This window comes from Maylandia zebra, linkage group LG7, assembly GCF_041146795.1.
Source record: "Maylandia zebra isolate NMK-2024a linkage group LG7, Mzebra_GT3a, whole genome shotgun sequence".
Lineage (NCBI taxonomy): Eukaryota > Metazoa > Chordata > Actinopteri > Cichliformes > Cichlidae > Maylandia > Maylandia zebra.
This window is the reverse complement of record NC_135173.1, coordinates 13507160-13533270: the sequence shown is the minus strand read 5'-3', so window position 1 is coordinate 13533270 and position 26111 is coordinate 13507160. Positions and strand designations below refer to the sequence as shown.

At 41.9% G+C, this 26111-nt stretch overlaps 3 protein-coding genes across 12 annotated transcripts; 2 read left to right on the top strand and 1 right to left on the bottom strand.

Moving 5' to 3' along the window:
- Positions 1–1064: 1064 nt before the first annotated feature.
- On the top strand, positions 1065–12186 carry tpm1 (tropomyosin 1 (alpha)). 8 transcript variants are annotated; one of them, XM_076885791.1, is made up of 10 exons: positions 1068–1330; positions 1716–1841; positions 2019–2144; positions 5569–5702; positions 5959–6076; positions 6387–6457; positions 7192–7267; positions 7464–7526; positions 7637–7706; positions 11327–12186. In XM_076885791.1, the coding sequence occupies exons 1-10, from the start codon at positions 1217–1219 to the stop codon at positions 11407–11409; spliced, it is 981 nt and encodes a 326-aa protein (XP_076741906.1). In that variant the 5' UTR covers positions 1068–1216; the 3' UTR covers positions 11410–12186. The 8 variants fall into 8 exon arrangements, with proteins under 8 accessions (XP_076741903.1, XP_076741906.1, XP_076741902.1 ...); XM_076885787.1 differs by lacking the exons at positions 2019–2144; positions 11327–12186 and adding exons at positions 8330–8408; positions 9414–9646 and having other exon boundaries at positions 1069–1330; XM_076885792.1 differs by lacking the exon at positions 11327–12186 and adding an exon at positions 8330–9646 and having other exon boundaries at positions 1070–1330.
- A 5645-nt stretch (positions 12187–17831) lies between these two features.
- lactb (lactamase, beta) lies at positions 17832–21973 on the top strand. Of its 3 annotated transcripts, none has more exons than XM_004553156.3 (7): positions 17832–17949; positions 18032–18383; positions 18489–18555; positions 20181–20371; positions 20467–20764; positions 20857–21022; positions 21152–21806. In XM_004553156.3, exons 2-7 carry the CDS (start codon positions 18060–18062, stop codon positions 21675–21677), a joined length of 1572 nt encoding a protein of 523 aa, XP_004553213.1. In that variant the 5' UTR covers positions 17832–17949; positions 18032–18059; the 3' UTR covers positions 21678–21806. The 3 variants fall into 3 exon arrangements, with proteins under 3 accessions (XP_004553213.1, XP_004553212.1, XP_012775031.1); XM_004553155.6 differs by adding an exon at positions 21848–21973 and having other exon boundaries at positions 17833–18383; positions 21152–21691; XM_012919577.3 differs by having other exon boundaries at positions 17834–18371.
- On the bottom strand, positions 21793–24149 carry nrg4 (neuregulin 4). Its single transcript, XM_004553404.4, has 5 exons — positions 24060–24149; positions 23833–23872; positions 23619–23712; positions 23328–23480; positions 21793–23210 (listed from the first exon to the last, which is right to left on the bottom strand). Exons 2-5 carry the CDS (start codon positions 23840–23842, stop codon positions 23138–23140), a joined length of 330 nt encoding a protein of 109 aa, XP_004553461.2. The 5' UTR covers positions 23843–23872; positions 24060–24149; the 3' UTR covers positions 21793–23137.
- Positions 24150–26111: the final 1962 nt, after the last annotated feature.

Here is a 26111-nt window from a genome sequence, read left to right as displayed (position 1 = left end):
ACCTTCCACTCTTGGCACAGTGTCTTGGATCCATTACAGACTAAGGCAGGTGCATGGAAGAAAAGTCGATCCTAAAAATATCCTTGAGAAGACTAAAAGACACTTGGAGTGTCCTCAGTCACCGTAGTGTGCTTTGACTTTTCACTAAGTTACTGCAGAGGGATCATTACTTGATATAATTTCTGTTAGGCATATTGTTATAATCGCATTGAATAATAATTGCTTAAATTTAGTAAGGCTAGTAATAAATATGCAATATGATGTGAAATTGTCTTCTTCATTAGTTTTTAAAACAGTAAACATTTCACAAATCACAAGCCAATCAGTGACTTAGCCGCTCTTATTGAAGTACAAAGCTGCCAGGATGCTGTGATGCCAGACAAATGACACATCAACGGTTTACATGAGGGATATCTGATACATTATCAGGTAAACACTTCCCTCTGTTGAGCCCCCTGGACTGTGAACAATGCCTCTAGGGCTTGCGTGGCTAACCAAAAGCATCTCATATCACAGAGAGCCACTACAGCATATTCCAAGCGAACTTACACTCAGCCACCCAAACACACTCAGGCAGAGATAAAGAGCTACCATAGACTACACGGTGACAAAAGCTTGTTCTGCAGCTGGCTCTGGTCCCTCTCCCAGCTTTTCCAAAGTAAGAAGAGATGCAGGAAAACAGGAAGGCACTGCCACTGTGAAATAAGGCCAGAAAACGTAATTTCTTGCAAATTAAACATATGCCAACTTTCAGAAACTTTGGGAAAGTGCAGGCCACTCAATTCAGAGACAGAGGCTGCATGTTGCTTTTAAATGGGTGACCGGGGCGTTAACGCAAACGTAAACAGTCTTTTTCTGCATCTTCTCTGACATTAAATGGCAGGAACCCTTTCCGTGGGAGCATACCCATACTCGTCACACCCCATATAAAGGCGTCTCAGATGTATAGGAGCAACGAATAGCCAAGCAGATCCTTAAAAAAACGCCGGAGCACCCACACACGCCTCCTCCCAAAAAGTATTGGATGTCCAAAGGAATCCAGTCACTCCCCCACCACCACCACCTTGAAAGTACATATTTGACAGTGCAAAGTCAGGCAGAGCCTGCACTCCAGCTTAGCGTTCAGTTAGGCACAGACGCCCCAGCCCCTCTCCCACTCTATCCTTGGTTTTCCGTTGGACGTTTTGTCGGTGCCGCCGAACAACACTAAGCAGCCATGGATGCCATTAAGAAGAAGATGCAGATGCTCAAGCTCGACAAGGAGAATGCCTTGGACAGAGCTGAGCAGGCCGAGTCAGACAAGAAAGCAGCAGAGGACAGAAGCAAACAGGTCGGCTGTTTTTTTTTTTTTGTCCTTCTTCCTTTTGTGGGAAAACCCGAAAGATGCAGTAAAAATGCAGGAATACCAGTTTAAATGGACCGCCTCCTTAAAACGGATTAATTATTTTCATGGATAATCCCAGTTAAGGATTAAAATTAAGAATAATCCATCCTTTAAACATTTTTTTGCATTTTTAATGTCATTTTTGAAGAATGATAAAAAAGAAATCATCCTCTCCACTGTTTTAGCAACTGTTGATGTAATCCATAAACCATATAACCCAGAAATCATTTTTGATTAAGTCAATTTAAGAGAAATGTCACTTGATCGTTGAAAACTGCATGTTTCTGTTATATTCTGTTTAACTGTATAATTTGTTCATATGCATGTGAAGTTAGAGGACGATATAAGAGAGATGGAAAAGAAATTGCGTATAACTGAGGACGAAAGAGATAAAGTGCTCGAGGAGTTCCAAACAGCTGAAGAAAAGCTGCTGACTGCTGAGGAGGTCGCCACCAAGGTATCTGATCCTGAAGTGCATGGGCTTCCCTAACTTTTCTCCTGTCTCTTTCTTTTCCGTGTGCTGTCCCCTGTCTCTCTCTCTTCTCTGTGTGTATGCGCTTTTGCGCCTGTGCGCGCTCACGCAACTCCGACCCTCCGCTGATCACCCCTGAAACTGTCCTGCACTGAAACTCAGCTTGAGGACGATTTGGTAGCTCTGCAGAAGAAACTGAAGGGAACTGAGGATGAGTTGGACAAGTACTCCGAGGCTCTTAAAGATGCCCAGGAGAAACTTGAGCTGGCTGAGAAGAAAGCCACCGATGTAAGTAAGGAAGGGATTTACAATGGCACCATTCCTACACGCTACCCCACATCTTCATTCTGCCACCTCTAAGGGAAGCGACAGTTCACCACCACTGCTCCAATCTGTGGATGGGTTTTTCCCCAAAGCTGATACACTACAAACTTTTATTTATTTGTTTGTTTGTTTGTTTTTAATCAACCATTTAGACCCGTAGTTGGAACTGTCGTTTCTTGAATTGTCACACGCACAATCACAGTCCAAAGAAAGTCGGTTTAATTGTTCAAATATAGCACTTTCAAAACATCTATTTTTAAACTCAGTTCATCCTCCCCTGGAGCCTCGTCGGTATTTCTGTACAAATTTGTAACAATCTCTCGTGTTTGTGGACCGTGATCTCCGCCTTTTAGGTCTTTTCAGAGCGATAAGTCATGCAGACTGAACTCACAGCCTTCCCAAAAAGCTCAAGCGCCTAGATAAATATAGCCCACTGCTATATATGGTCAAGATAGAGCTCACATCTGCGTGCTGCGCTCTTTGCTGACCAAAGGAAAAAACGGTTCCCTATCAAAAAGTCTTGGGCAGCACACAAATTAAAAAGGAAAAAAGAAAGGAAAAGAAAGCTGCAGCATTTTTTTTTCTCGATTGAATAAAAAGTTCTTTAAAAAAGAAGAAGAAAACTTTGTTTTGTTGCCCCACTGTTTTATCCCCTTGGTAATAAATGCGTGACAAAAATAAATAAATAAATAAATAAAATAAATTATGTAAAGAATTTAGATTTTGTCATCTTAATGGCCTCATAAAGTTAGGTTTTTACGACAGGGGTCCCTCGAATGACAAGAGGTGACGGCCAACATCAAGTTCGGCAGATAGAGACGTTTGCTTATAAAACTCAATCAGACGAATCCGGTTGCAGAGGGGAAACAAGCTGTAATAATCTTTTAATTGGATCTCAAAGTAGGGGGTAGGTGGGTGGTTAGGCCAAAGTGGGTCAAAAGTCAATTGAGTAATTGAGTCTTCTCAGCTCGTATTTGATTGGACATTTCATTCCCTATAGAAAGCGTATTGTGGTGCCCCCCCACCCCCCACCCCACCCCAAAAGAAAAAGATATTTACCAGATAGTTTGTGGGTTGTTCGAGTAACTTTAACTACTACTTGTGTTTTATGGACTTGTTTTTCCCTTACATATTTTAGGATTGGTTGTTCCGTGATATTTGCAAAGTTTCAACGGCAGCCTGTAATTACTGTAGCCAGTGAAGACTTATTGAATGTCCTGCACTCTCCAAAACATTTCACTGCCACGTATGTACTGCTCGCGGCTGACCCGCAGAGGGGGCTGTAGCACAGTGTACGCTACGAGTACGCTCCGTTGTGTGTGGGTCTGGGTGTGTTCACGTCATTAAACAGCATTGGTATTTTGTATCTTTTACATTTTATTACATTTTATTATTTTATAGTGGCAGTGCAGCATGTTATCGCGGTCTAAAGTTTTGTACAACCCCGCAGGATACCGGTTATTTTTTCATGCTTCTTTTGAAATCACCGTACTTCCTGGTAAATACATTCACTGCACAGTGCGTCTCCAGAAGGCTTGCGCACTCTTTCGCCTCTCTTCACGCAGCCCTCTGCACAACCAAGGACGTCACCTCGTTCCTGGTGAAATTCTCGGAAACTGTGCTGCAGCGCAAAAGTGTAGTCCTGTTTTTTATATTATATATCTAAGTATATACAACGGTACATAAACAATGGCAGGAGTGACATCGCTGGATGCAGTGAAACGAAAGATCAAATCCTTACAAGAGCAGGCAGACGGTGCTGAAGACAGAGCCGAGAGATTACAGAAGGAGTTGCTTGCGCACAGGAAAGCCAGGGAACAAGTAAGCATGTTTACCGCGCTTAGAGCCTACCTGCGAGCGCACAATTGCCTCCTTTTTGTCTCTCTCTCTCTGTATCATTTCCTGTGCACTTGTGTAGAGTTCATGTAGGGCCATAGTTTGAATTGATACACAGTGAGATAGCGGGATTGCTCTTGACCCACCCCAGTGCTGGAAGCTGAGCTTTTACTTGGCTCTCCGTGTGCCACCGCAAGTCTCAGATGAAGCTTTGATAGCCCGCTGCTCCTGGATAAGCGCCTCTAATTGGCAACGTTAGGCCGCTGATGCCCTGTTGGCTCAGCAGCAACTGTGGCACTTTGTGTCATTGTATTGTCTCATCTCCTTAAACGAGTTCACTTGCATTTCCTTTACCGGTAAACCTGACTGTTTATATATATATATATATATATATATATATATATATATATATATATATATATATATATACATACATACACACACATATATTGCGATCCTTTAATTCATTGCTCCAGCCCAACCAGGAGCAGGCCACACATTTGAATAAAGTATTTTCAGCAACCAGGAAACTACCACTGTGGCAACATTTGAAGGTGCCAGTGTGCTCTGTCAGCTTATGCTCTTTGACTTGCCCTTATAAGGACAATATAGTTTCACAGCAACGAGCAACAGAACATAGCGGTAGTTATCTATACGGGAAATAAATCTTAGTGCACAGGCTCGCAGCAGTCAGAGTTAATCTCAGGCTTAGTGTAACAGCTTGTAATTAATGTTGACAAACTGTAATGTATTAGAAATAGTAGTGACCACTAATGGGTTTATAGGTCATTAGAAACTTCCTCATCGTGCTTTAAAAACATCCAGTGCATTCTGGCCCAGCGCTGCACACTTTAACCTAAGGCTGCAGGGGAAAGCTTCTGAAAAGACTTTTGCCTCGTGTGCAGGCTTCTGCCGAATATCCGCTTTTCAGTGACACCAGTGCAGGTCTTGATCCCTGCTGAGCAGTGTCAGAAAGCAGAAGTAGCTACACGTTTGAATAATCATAAAAAGACCCACCTTTTTTTTCAATGTGTGCTCGTGTATATCAGCTTTTCTGCAAAGATACCACCTCATTTAACACAGATTCCATAGCTTACACTGATGACCAGATAAATTACACTTAAATGTTTCAAACCCCAGGGAGCCTACTTTGTAGCTGTACAATGCAAGCAGTCATTTTCAGAATTCATTAATTGTGCCAGGCCCTTTTGACTTGAGCCTTGTTAATGTCCTCTCAGGGGAGCTCAGTAATGAGGCGCGGCATTCAGCCTTATGTTAGTTTGGGGAAATTATCATTATACATAGTCAATGAGGAGTAGGCCTGGTGGGAGGGCTTTTCCCAACAGGTGGCTCACAGATAACACTTCAGAACAACCACGATTACACTCTCTCAGTGGGCATAAAAACAATGGTGGCGACACCTACTCTAATAAACAAATACATTCACCGGTTGCTTTCTTTGGACCGACTTTCTTGTTGTGCTATATGTGACTGATTTGTTGAGCATACCTGCAAAAACAATCTCCCGACATGATGTTTCTTCTTTCCTTAGGCTGAGGGAGAGGTCGCTTCCCTTAACAGACGTATCCAGCTGGTTGAGGAGGAGTTGGATCGTGCTCAGGAGCGTCTGGCTACTGCTCTGACCAAGCTGGAGGAGGCTGAGAAGGCTGCTGATGAGAGTGAGAGGTGAGTTTTGTGAGGCAGCTCAGGCTCAGACAGGGAGGTAAACAGGCCATGTGAACATGTTTCCACTCCTTTGTAGAAGTGCCTCTGCTCTTTTTTAATATCGGAAAACATTTAAGTATTCACCTTAGGAGCACATTAAAGATTTACTTGCCAGCACTACTATTTAACCACATATGGGTCCTCAGGGAAAACTGCAGGAAGTCTGTCAGGTCTCACCACTTAATTCTTAACATTCTTTGACTGTTCCCGCACACAGAGGCATGAAGGTCATTGAGAACAGGGCCATGAAGGACGAGGAGAAGATGGAGCTGCAGGAGATCCAGCTGAAAGAGGCCAAACACATCGCTGAGGAGGCTGACCGCAAATATGAGGAGGCGAGTTTTTTTTAAGCATTTAGCTTTGAAATTGATAGCTCTGCAACAGACGTTAATTCAGTTATAACAACCCTGAGCTCTTCATTCTGTTAAACTTGTTTTTACCCAGTTATAACACTTGAATTTTCACTGGAAAGTTTATAATATGTCCTGTATCCTTTAAACCTTGTTTATAATTCACCAGAATCGGAGTTGCAAGAATAATCGTAAGCGGGTGAAACACTCTGGGCTGGATGTAACCCAGTGCTAACTTTCTCACAGTCATTTCATGGTTCTTTTTTCTAAAAACGTTGTTGTGCTACACCAAAAGGTTGCCCGTAAACTGGTCATCATTGAGGGTGATCTGGAGCGTACAGAGGAGCGCGCTGAGCTGTCAGAAGGGTAAGTCCTTTTGCCTTTTTTTTCACACACAAAATCTTTGCTTAAACTTGCACGTATGCTGGAATTGAAATACTCAGGAAGCTTCGAGCGCTAACACTTAAAAGTCTAGTAGTTGTTTCCATTTGAACAGTGTGCCCTGTGTTCTTACTGTATGTGCTGATTATTTGCATGCCCCTCGTGGTTTGAATGGTTTTGGCTTGCACATGCGCGCCACACCCACTAACAGGCGTGCTCGAAGAGTGGAGGATGAGCTAAGGGTTTTGGAGCAAAGCATGAAATCACTAGACTCCACAGTCATACAGGTACTGCAAACAGAAAGCATAACACACTTGTATCTCTGAGTGGCTCTTCTCACTGCTTTGCTTGCTGTGCTTGCTCCTCTCCTTCATTGTGCTCTTTAATTCCAAGTGCAATTAGACTGTTTCATGCCTAACATGGCAGGGGCTGTGCAAGAATAACACCACAGAAAAGTATGATATTTCAATCCAAACAGATAAAAAACACACTGCTACTGTGTTTTCTCACATTCCTGCTCTGTTAAGGCACTTTTGAGGTACTTGGCGTTCCCTCCTTGTTAAAACCCTGTAGTTTTTATTTATTATTTTGTTTCCTCTCCCCCTCCTTTCTTCTTTTTCCCTCCACCTTTTTATTTGTGTCTACCTTCGGATCTGTCCATCGTCGTCTCCCTCCTTTTTCCTACTCGTCCTTGGCAACTTTATCCCCTAAAACACCAGCAAATGCTCTGAGCTTGAGGAAGAGTTGAAAACTGTGACCAACAACCTGAAGTCACTGGAGGCACAGGCTGAGAAGGTACGTGCCATCCTTCCGGGCGACTGCATGCTGTCAAACCCTTGCAGCTCCCCTGCAGACTTGATGGATGGGGCGCAGAAGAGCCTCTTCACTTCTGTTTTTTTTTTAAAACTCATTTCTATAAATGCAGTGAAAGTATTTATCTCAACGCACATGTTTGCGATTCCTTATAGCTGTTGTTGCTTTTGACCCACAGTACTCACAGAAGGAGGACAAGTATGAGGAGGAGATCAAGGTCCTCACTGACAAGCTGAAGGAGGTACAGTTTCACAATGCCCCATCTGGTGTTTTAGACTCACACCAGGATAATTTACACAAGTTTCCACATCAAGTGTTGGACTGACTTCTGAATCTGTCTCTGTAATGCAGGCTGAGACTCGTGCTGAGTTCGCTGAGAGATCAGTAGCCAAGCTTGAGAAGACCATTGATGACCTGGAAGGTATGCTTTTTGGGGTTTTTTGTTTGCTTGCTTTTCTGCCTCCAAACTCAGAATGCTACTATGATTATTTTTCCAATGTTTATTGTATCATTGGAAGTGTTTTGGGTAAGTGTTTCAAAAAATCTCCTAGGTCCCTTTTTCACATTTCTTTTTGAACTCTATCCTGTTTCATCTTCTCTTTTTTTTTCAGACAGCATCTTATTTCTATTTTGGTACTTCTTATTCTTTCACTATTACATTTAGTTGGTTGCTTTTTTCAGTTCCAGTTAGGAATGGGTGGTTTTAAAGTTAAGCAGCGATATCAGGCTTAGGTGTTGATTTAGTCTTATAAGCACCACATTGCAGTGAAATACAGCCCATTTCTCAATGGTGCTGAAGAATCTAACCTTAGATCTGCTGCACATCCACTCTGTCTTTCTGGTGTAACTTTGTTTCCTTTTTTCCCCCCTCGTTTTTCTGTCCTCTCTCCATGTTTTTTTTTCCTTCCCTGTCCTGCAAATGGTCTGGATGCTTCACCTTCCACCTCCTTGTGTCATGTTCCTCCTCCACCTTTTGCTTTCAATCACCGCCCTACCTCCCGCCCCACCCCCAACATGAACCTTTCACTCCTGGCCCACCAATAGATGAGTTGTATGCCCAGAAACTGAAGTACAAGGCCATCAGCGAGGAGCTGGACCACGCCCTCAACGACATGACTTCCATGTAATTTTTCTACTTGCCGTACCTGCTTGTTTCCACCATCATGCCCCCTCTCTCGCCTCTGGCCTGCACCTGTGTTACCTACACATCAAATGTCTCACCTCTTTTGTCTCCCTCATTTATTATTTTACATGCTCACTAGAACTAAACATCTCATCTATACTAAAATTCCTTTTTTATATATAGTCTTATATATAAAGTTTCAAGTCTTAAAACAGAAATTTGTTCCCTCTGTACTTGAGCTGCTCCTGTAATAGATAATCCTGTCTTTAATTGTGTCCTTATGATGATACTGTATGCCTTTTGTGTCAGTATCTTTGACATTTGAGAGTACAGAAAAAAACGAATGAAGTCAGTTCATGCATGAGCAGAACGCAGCATGATAATATTTAGATTCTTTTATGAGTTTATGTTCAAATGCCCATTGTAATATCGTTGGACATTTTCTCTTCTTAAGCAATGCATGCAAGCTGTTCATTGACAAAAACTGCAATAATGATTTTTTTTTTCACTGAAACTGGTTTACATGCTGATCCTCATGGTTACATGTAGTGTCCCCATTTCTACTAATATGGTCTACTTCCGTTGAGAAGAAAGGCCCACACATGTGTTTGTGATAGCCTCCTTTGCTATGTCAATATACCAGGTGAGGAGAAGAGGCCATAGCGTAGCACCAGTGTGGCTGAGCCCACAGTTTTTCCTAAGTAAAATTCCCAGTGTGTAAAGATGAGTGCCACAACTGTCTGTCAGTTGAGCGCTGCACCTCGTGATGTAGCAGGAAGGTGTTGATGTAATCACAGGAAGGACTTGCCCCAACCCTTCAGTGTGTGTGTGTGTGTTTGCAAGTGTTTTCCAATGCACAGGATGCATTTATACTGTGCATTGTGGTTTTTGTGGTGCCCTTCCGTGACTCCCGTGTGTCTGGTGTATTTTGGTTGGCATTTTACATTTCCGTAGGTCCCCCTCCTGCTCCCCCCAGGTTCACTCTACTTCTTCTCTTCCACACAGATAAATTGTTTACACCTCATCAAAGACGCCTCCTGCCGGCTGAGCAGCATCTGTCTGCTCTCTCCAGCCTTTTCTCCATTTCCCCCCCCCCCCTTCCCTCTCTGTCTTTGCTTCCCTTTCCCCCTCATGTCTTCATGTCAACATTACTTGCATCCCATCACTTGTACAGAATCCTAGAATCTTTCTGCGTTGTGTAAAAAAAATAAACGTCCTTCCTTCTATGTAAAGCTGTATCTCTTTTCTCTGTCCTTTTTATTTTTCATTCATATTTATTTTTCACTGGCTCTAATAAAACCAGGAAGCCTTGATTTTAAGTTATGCTATTGAATCATTTTCTCTTTTTTTTTTCTTTTCTTGCATCTCAACAAACCACTAGGTCCTCACTCTTCCTTGGTGTAGTTTTATGGATTTCAGTCGATGCTCATTTTCTTCTTCGTCCAAAGTTTTTCTTTTCTGTGAAGCTGATATAATAGGAATATCACAGCAATACTGAAAGCACAGAAACCTCCAGCATCTGTAGATACTTGACTGAAATCTGAGTCTAGTTGACTGATGCATGCAAGCACTTTTGAACATGTAGTATTGTGATGGGAGTAATTGGCAGGAAGGATGTTTGAGCTGGTGGTAATTGGTGTTGGGCTGTTATCAGCAAGACTGTGGCAACGTAGAGTAATGGTTGGCGTGCAGAACAGTATGTAAGAGTTGTGGAACCTCATCTGACGATGAAATATTGGATGAAACTGACTGACATCAGTGATTATGACAAACAGGCTTTGTATGATATATGGTATCTTGTCATATATTTAAATAAATACACCATGACACATTCAGACTCTTTGTATTAAAGTCATTGCCATAAATTGTGAGAGATCAAGATTAGCAGGAGTCAGCATGAAACCAAATTTGGCCTAAAGACTGGCTGAGGTTTAGCAGCCACATTAAAGATACTTACAGGAAACTGAGTGAATAATCAAGACAGAGTAGTGATTGAATTCATGATTTATTTTTCTGTTTCTTCATTTTTCAACTTAAATGGTTCCATTTTAGGATTTAGATCTTTGGCTCTTTTTTTGTCACAATGCTCTATCTTCTGTTTCTTATTCTATGCACAGCCCTGGCTCGCCTCTTCCAGACAAAAAGAAAAAGCAGGAACCATCAAAATACTTTATTTTGTAATATCATCTATTATTATGGCTATTTAGACCTTTTACAAAGATTAAACCAATCTCTCGGTGCTCCTTTCTAGAGAAGGTAGATGTCAAAGGGTATTCCACCTTCTCTTTTCCTGTTTTCCTCTGATTTCCTATTCTCTCTGTTTTTTCAACTTGCTTTCTGACTGCAAAGATCGCCTCTACCATCAACTTGAGAAAAACCGCCTTCTCTCTAATGAACTTCGCGTGGCCTTGAATGAGGACTAACTTGTTCATGCGTTTGTTCCGTTCACTGCGGTTTTGCTTTCGGTGTGCGTATGACAATCGGATCCAGCGTAAGCTCCAAAGCTCTTCCGTTTGCATTGCCCGAGTACGATGCCTGTGCTGCTCGATGTGTCTGTGTCGCTGCTGGTGGAAGTGTATTTGAAACCGTAAAAATCAGGGATTATCTTTACATATAATTTTCTAACCTTTAGTTTGGCATTAATAAACTGTTATAACCAACACTATAATAATCTACCTGTATACTGTTGCTGTGTGTTCTGTGTCAGTTGCAGTGTATTTGTAATCTGCATGACTGCTTGCTATTCTGTGTGTTTCTGTTTGCTGTCAGTGCTGTGCAGGTCGGGTTAAAAAGCACTCAGATTTACCAACTGACCTGAACAATGTAGCCAGCTTGATTATTAATACAAGCTAACCAGCTGACTCACTTGTGTGTGCTTGTGTGACATTAAAATGTTTTCATTTTGATTGTTCTAACAGAGAAAGTATCACAAGCTAAAGAAGAGAACCTCGAAATGCACCAGATGCTGGACCAGACTCTAATGGAACTGAATAATTTGTGAAAGCACGGTCTGACCCCTCCCCTTGCCCCTCACACACACATACACTGTGGTTTTGGCTTTATGTATTTGCACCTTGCTTACCGTAAACCCCTTCTTCTCGTACCTTGCCAATGGTGGAGAACAAACAGCCAGATGCTATTCTTATTGCATCGTTCTGCCTTCAGCAGAACTCAAAGGGGAAGTAACGCTTAACCATTCCCTCTCATGAAGCCTAAACTGAGAAACACGGTTGTTTTCGCAAGCCAGTTTTTATCTTTGCCTTTTGCAATCCTTGATTTTTTTTTTGACAAGTCATCTGGTGAAATGACCATTGACCAAGTACCATTGGTTACAAGATTGTTTTCTACAACTGCATTTAAGCTGATCTGGTACGTAGCATTCTGCCTTGATCATGCACATACCAAAGGACAAAGTGGAGAAATTTTGCACTTAGTAAAACCTCAGCATTATTCATACAACAAACTATGTTAAAAAAGAGTCATTGCACCCCAGTGAATATACACATGAAAGTCATCACAAGTGTATGTATACCCTGACAGTCACTGTCAGTATGTATACTGGTGCTACTGTAATGTTAAAGAAATGGCACAAGACTTCAGCCCTTTTTGTTGTTGTTGTTTAAAACCAAGGTTCAAAATTGTTTCATTTTGTCTGTATAGTATGATTTTTGGTGTACCGGTAGTGCTTTGTTCTAGCATTGTTTTAATGTAGACGTCTCAAGTGTCATCATATCTAAAATGTAAAAAATATAAATATAAATAAAAGCATGTTTTGAAAGTTTTGTAACTTTGTTTGTGGTACATACGTAGACTTTTTGTTTTGTTCGTCAGAGGTGACCTGTAGTTGAATGAAGCTTGATTGCAGTGCAAAAGAAAAGAGAAAGCTTATTTAATAGATTTTATTTTATCTTTCCATATGTAAAATGTATTACATTTTTCAAATAGCTAAAAATTAAATAAATCTATTAATTTTGCAGCATTTTCAAAACTTCTCTCTCTTGTTTCTTTTCCTTGGGCCTCAGTTTGACTGCCATCTGTTCAAAAGCATTGTAATGTGTTTCTTTGGTTCACTCCAGCTCACCCAAAACAGCTACTATATTTGTTCAGTTCAGTCATTTACCCTCTGAAATCTTCTAAATAATTGATCCAACAAACTATAATAATTTTACAATAAAACATCAGATATACACTCACTGGACACTTTATAGGTACACTGTGCTAGTACTGGGTTGGATACTCTTTTGCCTTAATTCTTCATGGCATAGACTCAACAAGATGCTGGAAACAGCATTTGTTGTCGGTTAAGAGATTTTGGTCCATGATCCCATGATAGCATCACACAGTTGTTGTAGATTTATTGGCTGCACATCCATTATGAGAATCTGCCATCCCAAGGGTGCTCTATTGGACTGAGTGTCACGATCCTGGGTCTTATGACCCAGTGTTTTGAGTTTTAGTTCATTTTGATGTTTTAGTTTATGTAAGCCCTTCAGGTTCCTAAGTTCATTTGTTATCATGCTTAAGTGTTTCTAGTTCTTATTATTTCCCCCTCGTGTTTCCAACTATGGTAAATCTCCCCTGCTTTTCATGTGTTTCATGTCTGTGTCTTACATTGTGAAGTTTGGGTTGTCATGTCTACGTCTCATTATGTTTCCTGTTTTATTGTGAAGAGGTCTGGTGTTTCTGTGTTCATCGTGTTCAGTTTTACTCTTCCCCTGTGGCGTTGTTATGTTCATGTTGATCTACTGTGCCTTTCTGTTCCATGTTTCAGATCCCTATGTTCTGTCTCCCCCAGTCTGTTAAGTCCACATGTCTTGAGTTCCGTCAGTGTGTTTCCTGTTTTACTTTCACAGTCTGTTCTATGTTAATGTTTCTAGTTTTGCTTCCCTTGCCTCGTCCTGCTTAATTACTCTCAGCTGTGCTCTCCTCCTGTGGCTCATTCCCCCTCGTTATCCCTCAGTGTATTTAAGCCCCATGTTTCTCTTTGTCAGTGTTGCGTCCTCCATCATAGCTGTGTGATTTTTCCCTGTGGCGCCTTGTGCTTTAGTTTTTCCCAGTTTAGTTTATTTTGTATTGTTTTTCGTGTCCCACTCCACGCCAGCAATAAAGCTGTGTTTTTTGAGTTTAACTTTTGACTCTGTGAGTTTGCGTTTGGGTCCTTCTCCTGCCTGCCACACAGCCGAACTGTGACAGAAGGACGCAACCAGACAATGGACCCAGCAACTCATAATCCCTCCGCTGAGCTCCGGGAGGACATGATCTATGCGGTGGAGTTTCTATGCCAGGAATGGTTTGCGCTGCCCTTTGAAGAGTACCAGGAGGAGTTAGCCATCCGTCTGCAGAGGATGATTTCTGGACTTCCCTGGCTATTTGGCACGCTAAACCCTCTCATCCAGGACTTCCTCGTTTCCACCGTACACATCCGCCCGGATCGGCCTCTCCACTATGAAGACTCCGAGGAGGTTCAGCCCGGTCCGCTGGAGGATTCGCGGGCTGGCACGTCTCCTCCCCCTCTTTCCCGGAGAAAACGGCGTTCACGCCGTCAGCGATCCCGAGCAGCGGAGCAGTTTTCTTCCACTGCTGGAGGGCCCGAGGAGCCCGTCCAGCTTCATGCCACGTCAGCTGGGGGGCCCGAGGAGCCCGTCCGGCCTCACGCCACGTCAGCTGGGGGGCCCGAGGAGCCCGTCCGGCCTCACGCCACGTCAGCTGGGGGGCCCGAGGAGCCCGTCCGGCCTCACGCCACGTCAGCTGGGGGGCCCGAGGAGCCCGTCCGGCCTCACGCCACGTCAGCTGGGGGGCCCGAGGAGCCCGTCCGGCCTCACGCCACGTTAGCTGGCGGGCCCAAGGAGCCCGTCCGGCCACCTTCTGCTTCACCACCTGTGGCTGTAGTGCCGCCACCTGCAGGACCACCACCTGCTGCGCTACCGCCTGCTGCTTCTGCGCCTCAGCCTGAGGACGACACCTCGCCTGGTTCTGCTACACCTCAGTCTGAGAACTTATACGAACTCATCTCACCCACTATAGACTGTGTGTTGCTGCAACTTACACAGCCTCCTGCCACGTCAGCTGGGGGGCCCGAGGAGCCCGTCCAGCCACCACCTGCGGCTGCCTCACTGTCACCTGGTTCTGCTTCAGCCTCGCCAGGTCCGGCCTCATCAGAGTCTTCAGCCTCGCCAGGTCCGGCCTCTGCCTCTGCTGCGTCTGGCCCTGCCTCGCCTCAGCCAGAGGTCTCCGCACCTGCTGGCCCTGCCTCGCCTGGTCCTGTTGCGCCAGCTGGAGGTTCAGCCAAGCCCGTCCAGCATCCTTCCACGCTGTCGACTGCAGCGCCATTATCTGGTCCTGCCTCGCCTGGTCCTGCCACGGCCCAGCCAGAGGTCGACACCACACCTCTGCTCGTCTCGCCTGCCAAGCCATGTCCAGCATGGCTGTTTCCGGGGCCTGTCAAAACAGCCTGTTCATGGAAACCCACCAAACCACCCGAGGGGTCACGTCCACATCCACACTACCGTCGACCACCAGCCAAGCCACCCGACGGGTCTTGTCCACGTCGCCGCCGGCCGCCAGCCATGCCGCCCGGGTGTGGCCAGCCATACCTGCTTCGCCACTGCCTCCTTCCTCGTGGCCGGCCCCCTGAACCTTTGAACTATGAACTGTTATGCTATCGACCTCCAGGACGGCCCCCTGAACTACTTAACTGTGGACTTTTGTGCTGTCACCCTCCAGGTCGGCCCCCGGAAAGTTTTGAGAACTGTCTCCGGAGCTTTAGTGCCTTTCATGGGCTTTTTGCGCCCTTTTTGTGGGACTTTTGCTCTGGTTTTGGTCGGTTTTACTTTCAGTCTGTTCTATGTTAATGTTTCTAGTTTTGCTTCCCTTGCCTCGTCCTGCTTAATTACTCAGCTGTGCTCTCCTCCTGTGGCTCATTCCCCCTCGTTATCCCTCAGTGTATTTAAGCCCCATGTTTCTCTTTGTCAGTGTTGCGTCCTCCATCATAGCTGTGTGATTTTTTTTTTTTTTTTTTTTTTTTTTTTTTTTTTTTTTTTTTTTTCTCCCTGTGGCGCCTTGTGCTTTAGTTTTTCCCAGTTTAGTTTATTTTGTATTGTTTTTCGTGTCCCACTCCACGCCAGCAATAAAGCTGTGTTTTTTTTGAGTTTAACTTTTGACTCTGAGTTTGCGTTTGGGTCCTTCTCCTGCCTGCCACACAGCCGAACTGTGACACTGAGATCTGGTGACTGTGAATGCCATTTGAGTACATTATGTTCAAGAAACCAGTTTGAGAGGATTTGAATATTGTGACAAGGAGCTTTGTCCTCCTGGAACCAGTCATCAGAAGATGAGTACACTGTGGTCATAAATGGAGGGACATGGTCGGCAACAATATTGCGGCATTTAAATGATGCTCAGTTGATATTAAGGAGCCCATAGTGTACCAAGAAAATATTCCCCACACCATTACACCAACAACCCAAGACTGAACTGCTGATACAAGGAAGGATAGAATCATGCTTTCCTGTTATTGTTCTATTACAGCAGAAATCAAGACCAGGTAATATTTTTCCAGTCTTCTATTGTCCAGTTTTGGTGAGACTGACGGAAGTGGCATCCAATCTGGTCTTCTGCTGCTGTAGCCCATCTGCTTCGAGATTCAGCGTGATGTATATTCAGAGATACTCGTCTGCATACCTTGGCTGTAACAATTAGTTATTTGAATTACTGTTGGCTTCCTATCAGCTCAAAGTAGCCAGGCCATTGGCCTCTGACCTCTGACATAAACAAAGGCATTTTCACTCAGAGAACTGCAGCTTACTGGATCTTTTCTCATTTTTGGCCCATTTTCGGAAAGCCCTAGAGATAGTTGTGTGGGAAAACCCCAGTAGTTTGGTAGTTTTGGAAATATTCAGACTAGCACATCTGGCATCAACAACCATGCCACGTTCAAAGTCACTTAAATCACTGTGAAACCCATTCTGATGTTTGATATTAACTTAAGCAGGCAGCCTTTTCATCATATCTGTATGTCTAAATGCAGTAAATTGCTGCTATGTGACTTAACTTTTGGTGTTAAGCAGTTGAACATAAGTACCTAACAAAGTGGCTGGTGAGTGTACTATATAGTATGCGAAGTACTTCACTTTACTTGATAGATATCAGTGAAGTTAAAGTTGAAAAATAAAATTAACTTTCACGTACTATATGCACATACAGTACAATTAATATATTAGTCACTAGTTTATGTTGGCACAGAACACTGTGCTTGCAGCAGTTAAATAACTGGCAAGCCCACTGACATTCCTTTGCTGCTACAGCAGTGGAAAGATAAGGGTCTGTGTGTGGGTGAGAGAGAAAGAGAGCCAGAGTTTATTCTCAATGCGGTTGCACAAACCTGAAGTTTGGTCTCTAGCTTGTGTATGTAGGCCTATTGTGGTTATATGGGTTGGCATTCTTAGACACTGCAGATGGAATGCTCCCTACTGTCTGTTCATGTGTGTCTGTGTTTTTTTAAGCAAATGCATTTGTATATTAATGAAATGCATATTAAGAACGATGACTTCACTTCATCTAAATATCAAATTATGTTAAACAAATTGTGTTTAGAAAGCACTGTTCAGCATCAGCTTTTCAAAACTGCCAAACCAATATTAGCTGGTTAGCCCAATCCCCAAAATCAAAACAGGGTACTGAATACCCTACAATCCCACGTTAACTGCCGGGAGATCAGGATTTACCCATGATAATAACACACCTTGTAAAAAGTAGTGTAAACAAGTTGCTGTAAATTCTATGTTAACTTACTGACATCCAGCTACAAGTCTGTTACTGTAAATTTAATTCACATGAGATCCCGTAATTTAATTACTATAAATTAAATAACTGAAAGCTATCATACATTTAATTTACAGAATATTTACTGTAGATAATACAGAAAATTACTACCAGCGACTTTACTGTAAATGCAGTTGAAGCATGATGTAAAAGTGTTTACAGTAACGTTAGCAACTTTACTGTAACTTAAAGTAACTTTAACTTTAAGTAACTTTAAGTTACTATAAACAGTTGTTTCCAGTAAATTAATGGTGTCCAGCTGCCAGCAAGTTGCTGCACAGAGTTACAACAACCTATGTACAGCACTTTCTCGTCTGAAAGCCAGGTTTTTTACTTTTACTTATTTATTTGATTGTTTGTGTCATTATTAGTAAAGTTAATCTACAGAATAAACTGTGTTTTTAGCATTTATTTCTCTAAATGAATATCCCTGCTGCTGTGTGCTTGTCTTTGTGTGATTTGTTGTAGTATTGTTAGCACTGAGTAGGCCAACATACACAGTACACACGTCAATAAATGCTGATATTGTTCAAGGACAAGGTTTTATGTTCCCTGGTCTCACCCAATGACTGTATAAAAGTCATTGGTCTCACCTCTAGCTACAAACCCTGCCCTATTCCCCTCGATCAACGTTCTTTGAATCATGATTTGATTTATTTGGTCTTGTTCGAGGCGTTCCGAACGAGGACGCGTACAGGAAGTAAACAAGCTGTTGGTAACGGTGAGCAGATCATTGACTGGAGCCACTTGTCGCCGACAAAGAAGGAGTGCTTTCTCACGATGTTGCGTTTGTTTTTGTCCAGGCAAAGTACTTTTTGTACCAAATGCAGCATGTTAGCAGCACGCGAGTCGCCTGTGACGACCCCGCGTGCAGGAGCGCGAGCCAGGCAGCAGCAGAAGTCAGATAGTATTTTTATTCAGCAACAAAGGCGATATGTGGGAGGACCAGCCTTTCGTAAATACCGGTTAAAGTCCACGATTTGGATGTATGGGGTTGGAGTGGGGATCGCTTTAGCTGTCGGGCTGAAATACAGCAGCGACGGTGCCAGCAGTTTCTGCGATGTTAAAGTTACGAGAGCAGAGAAGACGGATCGATACAAAGATGCTATAAAAGTTAGCAGAGACCTTGTGGAGCGGATAAAGGTAGGCACAGAGGTAGGCTTATAACTTGCTTTGTAATTGATTGACTAGTGTCCCTTTGCGCTGTCTTATTAACCCGAAGCCCACCTGTAGCAACTCGGTGTGTTTGTGTGTTGGCAGGATGAGGTCGGTGCTCCGGGAGTGGTAGTTGGCGTCTCTGTGGATGGGGCTGAGGTCTGGTGTGAAGGTTGGTGACCATGCATCGCACTATTTTCATCCCATCCCACAATTCCCACATGCACAGTGTCCCACATTTTTAGTGTAGGGAGTTTACAAAAGTTTTGCTCAAAGTGTGATTCAAAAACAGCTAATCCAACACAAACATGACGTGACCGCACAGAAAAACAGCTGAAATAACGACTGCTATTATAGAAAAGAAAATAACCTTCTCCCATACGATTCTGAGAACAAACTAGGGCTCATTTCGGTACCTCCGGTGTGTACACTTTTGCTTTAAAATATAAATTAAATAAATAAGGGAGCGCGCACACATCGGATGTTGATGAATGAAATGGTAAGTCTTAAAATATATCCTACCATACACTGTGTAATTTGTTGAGAACAAAATTGTGTAATAATGGTCAGTGGAAACCATTATTATTAACCCCTTGAGCGCTGGATTTTTTTACAGGGTTCTGAAAAACTAAATACAGCCTTACTGCTTCCATTTGAATTACATGGATAACTCACAGCTAGGTGGTGCTAGTCAAATGCAAATGCACACTCACTGATTATCAGCAAGTGTGAGTAGTGTGAGCCCTATAGGCTTCAGTTAGCATGTTAAATGTTAAAGTTCATGTCAGTATAATTAGAAAAAAATAAGCAAATATATCTTGTTTGGACAGGGTTTCAGGAGCCTCTTCTCTCTAAAAAAACAAACAAACAAAAACATGGCATGTGGAACTATGTCCTTTATACAGATCAGACCAACGTGGAGATGTTTGGCAAAAAACAAACAGCATATCAACACAAATGCCCCATACCAGCTATCAAGGCACAGGACTTGGGCACCTTGCAGGCACTGATTCAGCCATGAGCTCCTCTATATACCAAAGTCAAATGTGAGTCCATCTGTCTGACAGCTAAAGCTTGGGGCAAACTGAGTCATGTGATAGGACAATGATCCCAACCACAGCGGCAAATCTACAACAGAATGGCTGAACAAATCAGTCAAAGTCCATACCTGAGTATGACTAAAATGCTGTGGCAGGACCTTAGGAGAGTAGTAGATAAATTAATCCCCACAAACATCAATGAACTGAAGCAAAGTTTTAATAAAGTGTGGGTCCGAATTCCTCCAGAATAATGTGACAGACCAACTAAAGGTGATACTACAAGCTACTGAATCATGGAGTGCACTTTAAATATGTAAAAATAGACACTGTTACAAATGTTTTAACAGTAATGTAACACTGGCTAAAGGTTAAAAAGGTTAACAGTTGTTGTACAAGAATGGCAGCAAGTCCTAAAATTTGTTATTGTTGCTATTGTCACTGTTGGCAGGCTCTGAGTGGCTCAAAACAGACATTTTAGGTCAAAGCATGTAGCTGCTTTTGACTCAACTGGAGGTAGCCCACTGGTATCTGCTTGTATTAGTATTTCTGCATATTTATCATAGATTGTATTTAAATTGTGCTTTGTTGCAGTGCTAAAAAAAGATACATTTAAAGGGTCTGTGTTCAGTTTCCTTACTGCAGAATGTTTTAAAATATATAATTTATTAGGTTAATGAGTCATCTGTAAACACCGGTATATTTCCCTAAAAATGCATTGCCATTCTTATGACTTTTTAAAACACTTTATCTAATTTAGGAATTGGTTATGCTGATTTGGAGAATCGTGTCCCATGCACGCCAGAAACGGTGATGAGAATCGCCAGCATCAGTAAGCCCCTCACCTCTGCAGCTGCTGCACGACTGTGCGAGGAGGGGAAACTAGATCTTGATGCCCCAGTCCAGAAATATGTCCCACAGTTTCCCCAAAAACAGTTTGATGGGCAAGACGTAAGCAATTTCAAATACTGCAAAAAAAAAAATGACATGCAGTATCTCGTTCTTCTAGCATTTTATCTATTTGTTTGGTTTGTATTGTTTTTAAGGTCACAATAACCTCACGTATGCTTCTGTCCCACCTGAGTGGCATTCGGCATTATGAGAAAGATGCAAAGAAAGTGAAGGAGGACAAAGAGAAAGCCAAGCGACTTTTAAAGCCCCCGGTTAAAGAAAAAGAGAATGAAAAGAGCTCATCTGAAAGCAAAGACAACAAAGCCGCAACAGATCAGAACACCAAGAAGAAAAAAGAGTTTGAGCACGAGGAGTACTACTTAAAGGACAACTTTGAAAGTGTCATTCAGTCTTTGGACCTTTTTAAGAATGACCCCCTCATTTTCAAACCTGGTAAAGCTCAAACTTTATTTCGTTGTTTCTCTGTATTCACAGTTACAATGCTAACATCTTGATGAGATGTATGTTTTACTCCATGCATGCAGGCACAACCTTTCTGTACTCCACTCATGCCTTCACGCTGCTTAGTGCTGTTGTGGAGCGGGCTGCTGGTCGGCGATTCCTGGACGTCATGATGGATATGTTCCGCGAGCTGGGAATGCTCAATACAGTGCCCGATGAGAATGACCCTATTATTTACAACCGCTCTAGGTAGTGTATAATCTCCAGTCTCAAGTTATGTCCAAATTGCCTTAAAAACATGATGCTCATGCTTGTTTGTTTGTTTTTTTGATGAGGTATAGCAGTGAGTTTGTACTACCTGTCTATGCGATTCCACAGGTTTTATCATCACAACAAGCGCGGACGTGTTGTGAATTGCCCGTACGTAGACAACTCCTACAAGTGGGCAGGAGGTGGTTTTCTTTCCACTGTGGGAAACCTGCTGCTCTTTGGAAATGCTCTGCTTTACAGCTACCAGGTGGCTCACTTGCAGGATACTAACGGCTTGCTTCCTGGATTTCTCAAACCCAAAACAGCGATAGAGCTTTGGGCACCAGTTGATGGGACTGAAGCCAGCTGGGATAAGGACGGACTGTATGCTCAAGGCTGGTTGGTAGTGGAGAAGGTGCAAAAATATGGCCAGTGCAGGAAGCGCAGACACTATGTATCACACACAGGAAGTGCTGTGGGCGCTAGCAGTGTCCTCCTGGTGTTACCCAGCGAAGAGATTGACCAGTGCCAAGGACAGACCCCGATCCTCCCACAGGGGGTGGTGGTCACCATCATTGCTAACATGCAGTCCGTGGGACTCAACAACACTGCACTGAAAATTGCGAAGGAGTTTGATAATGCCAGAAGGAAGTAGAACTGTTTACACAGGTGTGTGAGTTTACCTGCAAGAAAACTTTGTGATCTTGTGTCATTTTGATAGAGCTTTTCAATGTGTCTGAACTTTAAGGAAATAAAATTAGTCTTAAGTATCCATTTATATAAATGTTTTGAGTTTATTTACATTAAGCATTTTCTCAATTACAGCATTAAAGTAAGGAAGACATTCTGCCACTAGACGGAAGCAGTCCCCGCCTCCCCCCAAAACAGACTCTGATACAAGTTTCTTGGATTTATATAGAAGGCAGTTCAATTCTCTTTAAAACGTAACACGTCAATCCAGAACATTTTTTTAAAATAAATTACTACTTTTAAGTAAAAAACATTTCACTCACAATTTATTTAAATCAGCTTTGCGTATTTTCTTCCTTTTAGGGCTGTCTATATACAGATATTTCCTTAAAGAGGGGGGGGGACACTGACTACATATTTTTTGCTCTCTAATGGTTTCACTGTAGCATTTTTAAAATACCAATATCAACAGCCACAGTGTCAGTCCTGACCTAATGCTGGCAAGAATTCTAAAGTGAAACCATTCAGTCAGCATTTACAATGTTGTTTCTGCCCACACATTTTTTTTATTTATTTATTTATTTTTTTTAATTTGTTAACAAATACAAACTATGGGAAATGCAGTCCAACAAGTTTGGATTTCCTCCTCTGTGCAGCAAATTGAAGCCAATTTGGTGACACCATTCTCATAAAACTCCTGGGATCACCCGTGCCCCTGTTTTTGTTAGATTTAAGGACACCGATGAATAGCTTGGGATAAGCGAATTATACAGACCCCCTACACACATGCATGTGTGTTCATGCATGTGTCCAGAATTGTGGGATCCAGTTTTAAGTTTTAAAAACTGCAAAGTGCTGACATCTTTGTAAAGTGAGATCTCACTGACTGGTCCAGGACACCTCAATGAGCAATTATACTTTAAGAGATGTGATTAGATGTGAGATTAGGTTAAGAGTGGAGGTTTGGAATGAAGCATTGAAGAGGAAGAATTACTAGTGCGTTAACGTCTCACAAGTAAATAAGAGTGTGTAATGGCATGTCACCAGAAATCACACATTCAAATCATTTAAAAAAAAATGATGGAATATATTTACAAATGCAAAATATTTTCTAATAACATACAGAAACTTAGTTTATAATCCCACAATTGCCACAAATTTTAAAAAGTCACACTTAAACTGCACTTTAATATGTTTTGACAAGGTGAAATGTGATTTAACATCAGAGCAATGGTGGTGTGACACTCGTCAATTTGCCCTTTAAGGTCAGTGCAGTAGTTTTTCACTCTCATTTTTTTTCATTTTTTTTAGCTTTTTTCAAAGTCATTTTCAAAACCTCAGATAGCATGACAAGATAAATGACACTTCTCACAATTCGTTCCTGAAACCATCAAATGCACCACCAAATCAAATCAGAAGGAAGGATCATGCTCTTGATTGTACCTTCCAGTATTCTTGGTTGTGGTTCTGTTGTCTCTGTTCCTTCGCTTTTCGCATCCTGTGTGGTGGTAAGTAATGGTTATAAGCTTAGAAAGTATGTACAGTAATACAAAGACGTCCTGGTGCTACTTACAGATGCTTTGAGAGTGTTTACCTAAAACCACAATGTACTTACTTGCGTATGTAGTAGACAATAAATCCCAGCACTATCAAGATAAGGAGAGTAATGACAATCACAGCTGCAATTAAACCAGCCTCATCTGAAATGGGCTGTGTGACTCCGAGCTGGAACTGTTCACATCTGCTGCCTTTGTAGTTTGGGTTGCACCTGCAGGCAGATAGCGTTGCACAAATATTTGCAAATTCACAAACAACATTGCCAGGTTGGGTAGTGTCCATATATTTTTACATTAAGATTTTTTTTTCTAAGACAATTAAAAACACTGATTGATTTCAATAAACTTACACACAAGAAAGTGTGTCCATGGAAGATATTTTATAACATGTCCCTCCATTCATGCAGTAGGTGGCATCCTCTGCACTGCAAGGGTTTCCATGATCTACAGAGATAAAAAGAAGGTAGGATAGCTATAACAGAGCTGGAAAGATGCTTTTTCTTAATATATAGAATTTGTTCGCTCCTCAGAGGGTTTTAGTTTTATGATTGTTGGTATTATTACCTGACATCATTGATAATGTTCTGTTTTTCCTGCTGTCTCACTAAGAACACAAGGAAGAATTTTGACAAAGAAAAGTACATGAGCACTCAACACGAGGAAAGCACGTTTTTAGGCAACATGTAAACAATTTCTGTGAATCTGACAGGAGTCATAGCGTTATTGATTATTACGTTAGAGAAATAGATCTCTAATATATCTGTTTGAATAAATCAACAATCTGCCCTTACCAGCTCATAAAATCCCAGCTTTTGGGTGGTTAGCGCAGCTCCTGAGTCTAAGTCATAATGACACCTGGATCTCAGAGAACGTAGTCTTGAGAGTGAGCTCCTCCCTAGGCCTAAAAAAATGTTGAGATTGCAGTTTGTCCGCATTGCAAGTTAAATGTCAGGATACAGGCTGGTAATGTTTTAACATGAAATGAACAGTATTGTTGTTTTTGTTGTTGTATAAGCAAATCAAAATGGTTTTTAGAGGTCTGCAGAGCTTCCTGGAGGTCATTATATGGCTTATATGACCTCTGTGAGTGTTAGAATCGAATGAAGACTGATTACATGACATATTGGTTTTGCTTTTGTAGGATAAGTTTCGTCAGAAAACAGGTGACGAAACCGACTTCTGTGAATGCGAGCTTGGTATGTCTGGGTTTGGTACAACTGAAACTGAATGGAGTGGCATGCAAAGAATGTGTGAATGTAATCGTGGGATGAGTTTATAGTCAACGGAAGTACTGCACTAATTCTTGCATAGAGATAATTACTACACTGCTTAGAACCGTTAGGTGACAATAAGCTGGCTATTTTTAATCTTTTATGATCATGTTTTTCTAAATTTATGTAACCCAGCATCATCCAGTGTGGCAACGGTAAACTGATTTAATTAGTTATCTGTTCAATTTGTGATTATTTAATGCCTCCTACACTTTTCATTTAGCTAATATACCGAGGCACTGTTTTTCAAAGGATGTACAGTTAAGAACTAATTAACAGTAGCCAATCACTCAATGAGGCTTTATAGATAAGTTTGATTTGTATATACGCTGCTTTGTTTGCTTTATTCTGCTCTTAAAACTTTAAATTTATCAAGAAATACTTTGTTTTATGACCTTTATGAAATCCCAAAAAGTTGATTCCGATCATCATCATCAGTGAAAGAAACATTTCATCACTCATCAGAGTGACTTCTTCCGTCTCAGCTGACTGCAAGTTTCCCCAATCTTATAAACAATACATTTGCAGAATGACTGAAACTAGAAGCACTGACAAACCTTTTGGGATTTCCTTACCTGGATGATTGAGCATGCATCAAGACCTTGATGAAAAAATACAAAAGGAGACGTTCACATTTTTCAAAGCTGTCTTAAAGCATTAGCTGATGCTCATTTATTGACCTACTTTGAAACAGGTTTGACTTGCTGTAATTATTTTGTTCTATTCATATAGGCCATTACAAAAAGGCCTTTCATAATGATCATCTAGTTGGCAGTTGGAGTAAATATCCAGTGGGAGTAACTGTTTTCTTGTAACTACATTTCTTATTTGTTTTTCTTTCTGCTGCAGATAAGGAGGAAAAGACTGTATGGAAATAAAAGGTTTTCAGAATAGAAAGGCTGACTTAGCAAGATATGCAGTTAAAATTATATTAACTTATCTCATGATAACCTAAATATATTTTTAATGATTTTTTTCAACTTTGTAATATGTTATATTTTTCTTTGTATTACATCCTTAAATTGATGCTTGATCCACTTCTAAGCTCATCCTGACTTGCATTAACCTGCAAAATTTCTTCTTATAGTTTTGATTTTATTGTACTTCAGTGACTACGAGGCATCCATGGACTGATCTAGCACAGCAGCCCCAGTGCTCCCTCCACCATGCTTCACAGCTGGATTGAAGTGTCCCTGCTCCAGTGCTCAAATGCCTTTGTTTCCTCAAACCTCGTCTACCTTTTTTTCCTCTTGCCAAAAAGTCCAGTGTTTGTCTCACCTCTTCACAGAACAGAAAATTAGGTAGACTGTGATATTTTTGTCAAGCTGTAATGATCTTGCTGTGTTCTGGGTGTTTCTTCACCTCTTTCAGGATTGCAGGATTGCTGAGCTCGATAACCCACCCTTCCAAGAAGTGTATGGAGAACAGGTACACACATACTTTTTATTCAGCCTGCGCTTTGAGTGTGTGTGTTTAATAAAGATAGGACAGTGCCATTGTTTATTAGTTTCATGGGTTGGTGTTTAGGTATCATTTTAATTTAAGTTTTAGAAATCTATTGGAAAGTGGTGG

Bases quoted from the DNA above. Each gene is read 5' to 3' on its own strand.
- tpm1 (XM_076885791.1), top strand. From the start codon at position 1,217: ATGGATGCCATTAAGAAGAAGATGCAGATGCTCAAGCTCGACAAGGAG. The intron at 2,145-5,568 runs GTAAGTAAGGAA...TTCTTTCCTTAG, and splicing joins CTGAGAAGAAAGCCACCGAT to GCTGAGGGAGAGGTCGCTTC. The intron at 6,077-6,386 runs GCGAGTTTTTTT...CTACACCAAAAG, and splicing joins CTGACCGCAAATATGAGGAG to GTTGCCCGTAAACTGGTCAT.
- lactb (XM_004553155.6), top strand. From the start codon at position 18,009: ATGTTGCGTTTGTTTTTGTCCAGGCAAAGTACTTTTTGTACCAAATGC. The intron at 18,384-18,488 runs GTAGGCTTATAA...GTGTGTTGGCAG, and splicing joins GGATAAAGGTAGGCACAGAG to GATGAGGTCGGTGCTCCGGG. The intron at 18,556-20,180 runs GTTGGTGACCAT...TATCTAATTTAG, and splicing joins GGCTGAGGTCTGGTGTGAAG to GAATTGGTTATGCTGATTTG.
- nrg4 (XM_004553404.4), bottom strand. The intron at 23,481-23,618 runs GTAAGTTTATTG...ATCTGCCTGCAG, and splicing joins ATGGACACACTTTCTTGTGT to GTGCAACCCAAACTACAAAG. The intron at 23,211-23,327 runs GTAAGTACATTG...ACCACCACACAG, and splicing joins ATTGTCTACTACATACGCAA to GATGCGAAAAGCGAAGGAAC.